Below are 11344 nucleotides of genomic sequence, written 5' to 3' on the forward strand. Positions count from 1 at the left end.
AAGGACATATATATATACGCCCTTCTGCCTGTCCGTGCCATTTTGCGGACGTATATAGTCGTGCGGCGGGCGTTAAGGGGTTAACAGATGACCGTTCTCATCGAATGGACTGATCGTGTGTACGCGGCATAAGGCTGCTTTCACAAGGATGCGCTGCGGTTTACCTGCACCATGGCTGCAGCGCAGTGCACGTGTGGCTCTCCTGCGAGTTAGCGGCACGTTGCAATAGACTTCTAATAAATCTTGCGAGTGTGATGCACTTTCAAAAGCTCACTAAACCAGCAGGGTGTAATAGAATTGTGCTTCCCTGGTTTGAGGTCCAAAGGCCCCAGGTTGAGCACTCCTGGTTTACATATACCTTCAGCCCCCCCTGTATGCGATATCCTCTCTGGGTAACCCCCCCCCCCCCCGACCTCTGGTCACCGGTAAGGCCTCTGCATTACAATGTGATCCCGGATTTTATATGGGCTGGATAGGATTCTAGACTCGCAACTATTGTTTCTAATCTCCTGAGGAGTGAACATTGTTCATAAAACACGTTGAGAGGAAACAATTTTGGGTCTAAAGATCAACTGGAATTTATCAAAAGATATTATTATGTAAAGCACGGGTGATATGTAACGGCAGCATTTGTAAGAATGTGTTTGTAAACTAGAATGACCAGCCAAATGATGTGGTTTTTAATACGTAGCAGCGTGTGACTGATCACAGTAAAGAGCCTATGACGGAGGCTCTTTACCACGTGATCAGCTGTGTCCAATCACAGCTGATCACAGTGTAAACAGGAAATGCTGGTTATTGGCATTTCTTTCCTCACACTGACAGCGTGTGAGGAGAGGAGTGTCGGTGTCTTGTCGAGCTGGTTCCATCCATCGGATAGATTCCTGCCTCTGCGGCGCATGCGCAGTAGGAGGCCACGGAAATCTACGAGCCTCAGCAGCCAATTGTCAGCTGTAGACGAGCTCGCTCCCAATGCCTGATTATACACGGCGCACTATAGTACACGCCGCTCTATACAGCAAGGGGCGGATGTGAGAGGTGTATTTTATAAAGAAAACCATCCCCCAAAAAAGGTCTGCTCAATATCACATCTGCCCCTTGCTGCAAAGAGGGGCATGTATAACCAATCAAAAAAACACTACTCAATATCACATCCGCCCCTTGCTGTATAGAGTAGAGCTGCACGATTAATCGCGGAGAGAATCGCAATCTCGATTCTCCCCGCCCGGGATGACCCGGGCAGGGATCACCACCATCCTCCAATCCGCAGGAGAAACGTCATCATCCGCCGCCCGCTGCTGCGCCGCATGGCATGCCGGGATCTGTTGTTAGTGAAGGGGGAGGTCTCCTTGTAGAACTACCAATCCCAGGATTCCTAGAGGGCCTAAGTCCAGACAGGGAGCGGAGCAGAGAATGCTGACCGGAGCCGGGGAGATGAGGGCAGCTGCTGGGGGAGCCCGGCCGGAGCTTTACCGCTGGAGGAGGCAGAAGACAGGGGTGGGGGGGGGCACCAAGGTGAGGGCCGGCGGAGGGGTTCTGTGTAACCCGGAGCCTGAGAGAGAGAGAGAGAACCATTGTACTACCTGGGGGCCTGAGCGAGGGTATACATATATGGATAGGGGTGACAACATGGGCAATGGTGACAACATGGGCAATGGTGACAACATGGGCAATATTGACAAGAACGGGATTTACTACCGCTTCTTAATCGTGAGAGAATCGTGATCTTCATTTTATGCAAAAGAATCGCGATTCTCATTTTCCCCAGAATCGTGCAGCTTTAGTATAGAGCGCCGTGTATTACCAAGCATCGGCGGCGTCTATAATCAGGCATCGGGAGCGAGCGCATCTATAGCTGTCGAACAGCTGTTCCCGCTCAGAGATTTCCGTCAGCTCGGATTGCGCCTGTGTTCTGGCGAGCTGGTTCCTACCATCTATATGGTTCCCTCCAGAGTGCGCAGGCTCAATCCGAGCCAAGGGAAACTGAGCTGTAGACGCGCTTGCTCCCGATGGCTGATTATATACTCTATACGGCAAGGGGCAGATGTGGTATTGACCAGTGGGTTTTTGATTGGTTATCCACGCCGTGATCATGGCAGGAGTGTGGATCTGTGTGTGTGTAAACACACAGATCCACCTCCTGTCAGAGGTGAGGAGACCGATGTGTGTTCCCAGTACAGAGGAACACAAATCGGTCTCTTCCCCTTGTGGGTCCCCCCCTACAGTTAGAATCACTCAATAGGAAACATATTAACCCCTTCAGCCCCCATTGTTAACCCCTTCCCTGCCAGTCACAATTACACAGTAATCAGTGCAGAAAGAACGAGTAGAATGAGAGAGAACGCGAGAGAGAGAGAACGCGAGAGAGAGAGAACGCGAGAGAGAGAGAACGCGAGAGAGAAAAAGAACGAGAGAGAGAGAGAAAACGAACGAGAGAGAGAGAGAAAAAGAACGAGAGAGAGAGAGAAAAAGAACGAGAGAGAGAGAGAAAAAGAACTAGAGAGAGAGAGAGAAAAAGAACGAGAGAGAGAAAAAGAACGAGAGAGAGAGAGAAAAAGAACGAGAGAGAGAGAGAAAAAGAACGAGAGAGAGAGAGAAAAAGAACGAGAGAGAGAGAGAAAAAGAACGAGAGAGAGAGAGAAAAAGAACGAGAGAGAGAGAGAAAAAGAACGAGAGAGAGAAAAAGAACGAGAGAGAGAAAAAGAACGAGAGAGAGAAAAAGAACGAGAGAGAGAAAAAGAACGAGAGAGAGAGAGAGAGAACGAGAGAGAGAGAGAGAACGAGAGAGAGAGAGAGAGAGAGAGAACGAGAGAGAGAGAGAGAACGAGGGAGAGAGAGAGAGAGAAAGAGAGAGAGAACGAGGGAGAGAGAGAGAGAAAGAGAGAGAGAACGAGGGAGAGAGAGAGAGAGAGAGAGAACGAGGGAGAGAGAGAACGAGGGAGAGAGAGAACGAGGGAGAGAGAGAGAACGAGAGAGAGAGAACGAGAGAGAGAGAACGAGAGAGAGAGAACGAACGAGAGAGAGAGAACGAACGAGAGAGAGAGAACGAACGAGAGAGAGAGAACGAACGAGAGAGAGAGAACGAACGAGAGAGAGAGAACGAACGAGAGAGAGAGAACGAACGAGAGAGAGAACGAACGAGAGAGAGAGAACGAACGAGAGAGAGAACGAACGAGAGAGAGAACGAACGAGAGAGAGAGAACGAGAGAGAACGAACGAGAGAGAGAGAACGAGAGAGAGAGAACGAACGAGAGAGAGAGAACGAACGAGAGAGAGAGAGCGAACGAGAGAGAGAGAACGAACGAGAGAGAGAGAACGAACGAGAGAGAGAGAACGAACGAGAGAGAGAGAACGAGAGAGAACGAGAGAGAGAGAGAACGAGAACGAGAGAGAGAGAGAACGAGAGAGAGAGAGAACGAGAGAGAGAGAGAACGAGAGAGAGAGAGAGAACGAGAGAGAGAGAACGAGAGAGAGAGAACGAGAGAGAGAGAGAACGAGAGAGAGAGAGAGAACGAGAGAGAGGGAGAACGAGAGAGAGAGAGAACGAGAGAGAGAGAGAACGAGAGAGAGAGAACGAGAGAGAGAGAACGAGAGAGAGAGAACGAGAGAGATCAACATCAGTTCCTCTCTCTGTCGCCGGTCGCATTGCTTCCAGGCTCCGCGATTGGATGGTAGAGCCCGGGAAGGGTGTCGGCAGGTGACCCACTTCCGCTACCCGCAGAAGTAAGCCATGGGGGGGGGGGTAACCCTTCCCCCCCCTAAAAATGTATCAATTGGCTGTTCAGCCACTCCAATCACTTCTGCTATAGACGGAATCGCCGGCTGAAAAATTCAATATCGGGATGATGCCTGTAAGTGTAAGCATCATCCCGGTATAAATACGTAAAACCGAGGACGTTCTAAGGACGGGAAGTAGATCTATACAGTGCTGTGAAAAAGTATTTGCCCCTTCTTGAGTTTTTATTTTATTTTTTTGTATATTTGTCACAATTAAATGATTCAGATCATCAAATATACATATACTGTATATACAAAAGCCCTGTACACACGATCGAATATCTGATGGAATCTATTCCGATGGATATTTTCGTCGGATATGCGATGAGGCTGACTTTCATCAGTCTTGCCTACACACCATCAGTCAAAAATCCGACCGTGTCCAACGTGCTGAGGTAAAACACTACGACGTGCTGAGAAAAATGAAGTTCAATGCTTCCGAGCATGCGTCGACTTGATTCTGAGCATGCGTGGATTTTTGACCCATGGACTTCCACACAGACGATCGTTTTTTTATCCATAGGAAAATTTTAAAACATGTTCTATTTTTTTTCCACCGATGGAAAACAAACCGATGGGGCCCACCCACACACGATCGGTTTGTCCGATGAAAACGGTCCATCGGTCTGTTTTCATCAGACAAACCGATCGTGTGTACAGGGCTTAAGGGCCAGATTCACCAAAGAGATACGACGGCGTTTCTGCTGATACTCCGTCGTATCTCTGTTTCTATCTATGCGGCTGATTCATAGAATCAGTTACGCATAGATATCCCTAAGATCCGACAGGTGTAATTGTTTTACACTGTCGGATCTTAGGATGCAGTACCGCGGCCGCCGCTGGGGGGAGTTTGCGTCGTAAACCAGCGTCGGGTATGCAAATTAGGAGTGACGGCGATTCCCGACGGATTTTCGCGTTCGCTACGTCGCTGCTAGTCTAGTTTCCCGTCGCAAAGTTAGTCGTCGTTTGACCTGCCCTAACTTTACTCAGCAATCGTATTGCTGTTTAAAGTATGGCCGTCGTTCCCGCGTCGAAATGTAAAATTTAACGTCGTTTGCGTAACACGCCCGGGAATACGGAAGTACGCTACGTCGCCGTTCGAAAAAAAATGACGTCACGGCGCGCAAAGCACGACGGGAATTGCGAAACTGAGCATGCGCAGTAGGTCCGGCGCGGGAGCGCGCCTAATTTAAATGGCACACGCCCATTTGAATTGGCCCGCCTTGCGCCGGAGGCTGCCAGCGTAGTTTTCATCGCAAGTGCTTTGTGAATCAGGCACTTGCGATGAAAACTTGCGGCAGTGTAACGCATCTACGATACGTTACGCCGCCGCAGTTCTATGTGAATCTGGCCCTTAGTGTCTAATTATTTAGCCGCGCAACATCTTTAACTACGAAAACGCTACTATCACTGAGCTAAACATCCTCCATATCACTATTCATATCTCCAGTTAGGGGGCCAATTTCTTCCAATGATTGGAATTGTGGGAGTTTTTGGATGAACGGCTGATAATATAATATATGATGTTGACGCAGTTTATTATATGAAGTATATGGAAGCCGTGCCTCAGCTGTTGTTAGTAATTTGGTATTGCAATAAATGTAACGATATAGTTGCACAGACAGAGTACAGATGCAGCAATCGCACACAGCCCTAGGAATCGCACACAGCCCCAGGAATCGCACACAGCCCCAGGAATCGCACATAGCCCCAGGAATCGCACACAGCCCCAGGAATCGCACACAGCCCCAGGAATCGCACACAGCCCTAGGAATCGCACACAGCCCCAGGAATCGCACACAGCCCCAGGAATCGCACATAGCCCCAGGAATCGCACATAGCCCCAGGAATCGCACACAGCCCCAGGAATCGCACACAGCCCCAGGAATCGCACACAGCCCTAGGAATCGCACACAGCCCCAGGAATCGCACACAGCCCCAGGAATCGCACATAGCCCCAGGAATCGCACACAGCCCCAGGAATCGCACACAGCCCCAGGAATCGCACACAGCCCTAGGAATCGCACACACAGCCCCAGAATCGCACACAGCCCTAGGAATCGCGCACAGCCCCAGAATCTACAATTCTCTCAGGAGGGGAAGAATCCTGATTAAAGGCAAGAATAAAAACCAGAGCACCCCCCCCAGTCACTGTCATCGGGGGGGGGGGAATGAGATCCAGAGATACTAAAGGACCGCATGCCGCTGTGCGGTGCACAGAATGCTGCAGGCCGGTCACTGTGCGGTCCTGTACTGTGTGTATGTCCAGATCTTCCCTCAATAATCTATAATAACTGAGAGAACAAAACCCATCCCCACTCAGGGGTCACCACACTAGAAGAGGTTGTCAGGGGTCACTGCACGACAAGGGGGGGTGTCTGTGGCAGTATGTGGGGGGGGCTGTCAGTGACACTATGTAAGGAGGGGGTGTCTGTGGGACTTTGTAGGGGGGGGGGGTCAGTGGCACTGTGTAAAGAGGGGTGTCAATAGCACTTTGTGGGGGGGGTCAGTGGCACTGTGTAGGGGAGTGGCAGTGGCACTGTGTAGGGGAGTGGCAGTGGCACTGTGTAAGTGTAGGGGGGGGCAGTCAGTGGCACTGTGTAGAAAGGGGTTCAGTGGCACTGTGTAGAAAAGCGAGTCAGTGGCACTGTGTAGAGGGGGAGGGCAGGCAACCGTGGCAGTGTGTGTTGGTTGGGTGGAGTCAGAGGCACTGTGTAGAAAAGGAATCAGTGGCACTGTGTAGGCGGGGGGGTCAGTGGCACTTTGTAGAAAAGGAATCAGTGGCACTGTGTAGGCGGGGGGGTCAGTGGCACTGTGTGTGTGTGGTCAGTGGCACTGTGTAGAGGGGAGAGCATCCGTTGCACTGTGTGTGCTGGTCGGGTGGGCTCAGTGGTACTGTGTAGAAAAGGGGGTCAGTGGCACTGTGTAAAGAGGGGCGTCAATGGCACTTTGTGGGGGGGTCAGTGGCACTGTGTAGGGGAGTGGCAGTGGCACTGTGTAGGGGAGTGGCAGTGGCACTGTGTAAGTGTAGGGGGGGCACTGTGTAGAAAGGGGGGTCAGTGGCACTGTGTAGAGGGGAGGGAGGGCAACCGTGGCACTGTGTGTGTTGGTTGGGTGGAGTCAGTGGCACTGTGTAGGGGGGTGTCAGTGACACTTTGTAGAAAAGGAATCAGTGGCACTGTGTAGGGGGGGGGGAGTCAGTGGCACTGTGTGTGTGGTCAGTGGCACTGTGTAGAGGGAAGAGCATCCGTGGCACCGTGTGTGTTGGTTGGGTGGGCTCAGTGGTACTGTGAAAGTGTGGGGGGCGATCAGTGGCACTTTGTATAATGGGGATCAGTGGCACTGTGTAGGGGGGGTCAGTGGCACTGTGTGTGTGTGTGGGGGGGGGGTCAGTGGTACTTTGAAGAGGGGTGGGGTCAGTGGCACTGTGTAGGTGAGGTGCGTGGCACTGTGTAAGGGGGTCAGTGGTAAGTGGCAGTATGGTGGAGGGGGGTAAGTGTCACTATGGTGGAGGGGGGGGTAAGTGGCACTATGGTGGAGGGGGGGGTAAGTGGCACTATGGTGGAGGGGTGGGGGTAAGTGGCACTATGGTGGAGGGGGGGGGGGGGTAAGTGGCACTATGGTGGAGGGGGGTAAGTGGCACTATGAAGGAGGGGGGTAAGTGATACTGTGGGGGGGGTACGTGTCAGTGGTACTGTAACTGGCAGTATGGTGGAGGGGGGGTAAGTGGCAGTATGGTGGAGGGGGGGTAAGTGGCAGTATGGTGGAGGGGGGGTAAGTGGCAGTATGGTGGAGGGGGGGGGGTAAGTGGCACTATGGTGGAGGGGGGGGGGTAAGTGGCACTATGGTGGAGGGGGGGGGGGTAAGTGGCACTATGGTGGAGGGGGAGGGGGTAAGTGGCACTATGGTGGAGGGGGAGGGGGTAAGTGGCACTATGGTGGAGGGGGGGGGGGGTAAGTGGCACTATGTAGGGGGGTAAGTGGCACTGTGGTGGAGGGGGTAAGTGGCACTATGGTGGGGGGGGGGGGGGGTAAGTGGCACTGTGGTGGTGGTAATTGGCACTGTGGTGGAGGGGGGTGGAAAGTGGCACTGTGGTGGAGGGGGGTGGTAAGTGGCACTATGGTGGAGGGGGGTAAGTGGCACTATAGTGGTGGGGGGGGGGGGTAAGTGGCACTATGGTGGAGGGGGGTAAGTGGCACTATGGTGGAGGGGGGCAAGTGGCACTATGGTGGAGGGGGTGGTAAGTGGCACTATGGTGGAGGGGGTGGTAAGTGGCACTATGGTGGAGGGGGGTAAGTGGCACTATAGTGGTGGGGGGGGGGTAAGTGGCACTATGGTGGAGGGGGGTAAGTGGCACTATGGTGGAGGGGGGGTAAGTGGCACTATGGTGGAGGGGGGGTAAGTGGCACTATGGTGGAGGGGGGTAAGTGGCACTATGGTGGAGGGGGGGGCAAGTGGCACTATGGTGGAGGGGGGCAAGTGGCACTGTGGTGGAGGGGGGGGTAAGTGGCACTGTGGTGGAGGGGGGGTAAGTGGCACTATGATGGAGGGGGGTAAGTGGCACTATGGTGGAGGGGGGGTAAGTGGCACTATGGTGGAGGGGGGGTAAGTGGCACTATGGTGGAGGGGGGGTAAGTGGCACTATGGTGGAGGGGGGGGTAAGTGGCACTATGGTGGAGGGGGGTAAGTGGCACTGGGGTGGAGGGGGGGGTAGTGGCACTATGGTGGAGGGGGGTAAGTGGCACTATGGTGGAGGGGGGTAAGTGGCACTATAGTAGTGGGGGGGGGGTAAGTGGCACTGGGGTGGAGGGGGGTAAGTGGCACTGTGGTGGGGGGGGGGGTAAGTGGCACTATGGTGGAGGGGATAAGTGGCACTATGGTGGAGGGGGGTAAGTGGCACTATGGTGGAGGGGGGGGGTAAGTGGCACTGTGGATGGGGGGGGGTAAGTGGCACTATAGTGGAGGGGGGTAAGTGGCACTGTGGATTGGGGGGGTAAGTGGCACTATGGTGGAGGGGGGTAAGTGGCGCTATGGTGGAGGGGGGCAAGTGGCACTATGGTGGAGGGGGGCAAGTGGCACTATGGTGGAGGGGGGCAAGTGGCACTATGGTGGAGGGGGTGGTAAGTGGCACTGTGGTGGGGGGGTAAGTGGCACTATGGTGGAGGGGGGTAAGTGGCACTATGGTGGAGGGGGTGGCACTGTGGTGGAGGGGGTGGTAAGTGGCACTGTGGTGGAGGGGGTAAGTGGCACTATGGTGGAGGGGGTGGTAAGTGGCACTGGGGTGGAGGGGGTAAGTGGCACTGGGGTGGAGGGGGGGGGGTAAGTGGCACTGTGGATGGGGGGGGTAACCCCATTAATGTATATATGGGGGAGAGGTACTTAGTCTGGGGGTACAGGGGGAGGGGGTGTCACATTAGTGGGAGGGGCACACCAGTGGGCGGGGCTGACTCTTGCTGGTCACACAGTGAGTGGTTGGGGGATGGGGGGTCTCCTCAGCACTCACCGCTCCGGAGCTCATGGGTCACAGTGAGCAGGTCACCTTCCTGGGAGGGCCCCTCCATGTCACACCGTAAACCGTCTCTCCGGTGACAGGAATGCCGCGCTGCCCCTCCTCCGTCCTCCTCACCCCCCGGGCTCCGCTCTGCCCCCCCCCTCCCCGCACCACTACGGCACGGTGCAACCCAACCCCTTCTAGCCAGCACTACCTAACCTGCACAACCTGCTCTGCTCCCATTGGTCGGAGCCTCCAATAGGTGGGCGGTGCCCGGCGCGCCCCAGAGATTCCCTTCCTTGCAAGCTCCAGGTTGATGGAGGAGTGGGCGGGGCGACCTGGACGTCAACAAATGCCTGAGAGATCTCATTGGCTGCAAGGTTACTATAGATCCGCCCCTTAAGCCTTTCTCTTTCGCTGCTTGGCTCGCTGGGAATCTAGGCTATTGGCTGGCAAGGGTTGTCTCTTCGTGAGGGGAGTTCCCGCCTTTTTCAGTCAGAATCCTGTCAGACCAGACACCGTCCTGTCATATGTGTGTCTGTGCGGGCGTGTGAGGACCTGTGTGCTCCGCAACCCCGTATACTGTCACACACACAAACTCCATACATCTACTTCACTCCAATACCGTCCCATATCATCCATATCTTCTCACATACGTGTCACAATCTGCAGTTCGTGATAGAAAATTACTCAGAACCCCCAAACATTACATATATATTTTTTAGCAGAGACCCTAGAGAATAAATTGGTGGTCATTGCAATTTTTTACGTCGCACAACATTTGCGCAGCAACTGTTCAAACACAATGGGCCGGATTCACATAGAGATACGACGGTGTATCTCCTGATACACCGTTGTATCTCTGAGTTTCGTCGGTCGTATCTATGCGCCTGATTCATAGAATCAGTTACGCATAGATATGACTAAGATCCGACAGGTGTAACTGTGTTACACCGTCGGATCTTAGGCTGCAATTCCAGGCCGGCCGCTAGGTGGCGTTTCGGTTTATTTACGCGACGATTATGCAAATGAGGAGATACGCCGATTCCGAAACGAACGACCGCCCGACGCTTTTTTTTTTTTACGTCGTTTGCGTTCGGCTTTTTCCAGGGTATAGTTACCCCTGCTTCTAGGAGGCGCAGCCAATGTTAAGTATGGCCGTCGTTCCCGCGTAGGGTTGCCACCTCATCCCTTTAAACCCAAACACATATGAATTACACAGGTTCTGGGGCTAATTTAATGCACATAAGGCACCAAGTGAGTTTAATTACCACCTTAATCAGCCACAGAACCTGTGTAATTAATATGTGTTCAGTTTTAAAGGGATGAGGTGGCAACCCTATTCCCGCGTCGAATTTTGAAATTTTACATCGTTTGCGTACGTCGATTCACAAAAGCGCTGGACGCAAGTTACGCTCACGCCGAAACCAATGACGTCCTAGCGACGTCATTGGGAGCAATGCACGCCGGGAAAATTCGCGGACGGCGCATGCGCAGTTAAATCGGCGCAGGGACGCGCCTGATTTAAATACTACACTCCCCCTGGCCGCGGAATTTGAATTCCGCCGGGGGATTTAAGATACGCCGCCGCAAGTTTTGAGGTAAGTGCTTTGTGAATTAGCATTTGCTTTAAAAAATTGCGGCGGCGGATCTTAAATCACATAGGTTACGCGGATCTAAAGATCAGCTAACCTATGTGAATCTGGCCCAATTTTTTGGGGGGGAAAAAAATACACTTTAATGAATTTTAATTCAAACACAATATAATAATATAATATAATACCCAATATTTTGGGTAACATAAAAGATGATGTAAATAGATACCTAACGCTTTAAAATGACGCACGATCGTGGAATGGCGCCAAACTTCAGTACTTAACAACCAGGCCAATTCTGACACTTCGCTCCTACATGTAAATATCATCGTTTTTTGCTAGAAAATGAAATAGAACCCCCAAACATTATATATCTTTTTTTTTAGCAGAGACCCTAGAGAATACATTGCAACTTTTTATCTTGCACAGTATTTGCACAGAAATTTTTTAAGCGCGTTTTTTTAACCGCTTAATCACCGCC

General features: G+C 52.5%; 1 protein-coding gene across 1 annotated transcript in view; it reads right to left on the bottom strand.

The window, feature by feature from the left end:
• The window catches only part of RPS6KA5 (ribosomal protein S6 kinase A5), a 98498-nt gene extending 89076 nt beyond the window's left edge, over nucleotides 1–9422 (bottom strand). The window contains exon 1 of the mRNA XM_040333907.1: nucleotides 9281–9422. Within this exon, the coding sequence (XP_040189841.1) occupies nucleotides 9281–9338 (58 nt within the window). The 5' untranslated portion in view covers nucleotides 9339–9422. The remainder of the gene's footprint in view (nucleotides 1–9280) is intronic.
• Nucleotides 9423–11344: the final 1922 nt, after the last annotated feature.

Source organism: Rana temporaria, chromosome 13, assembly GCF_905171775.1.
Source record: "Rana temporaria chromosome 13, aRanTem1.1, whole genome shotgun sequence".
Taxonomy (NCBI): domain Eukaryota; kingdom Metazoa; phylum Chordata; class Amphibia; order Anura; family Ranidae; genus Rana; species Rana temporaria.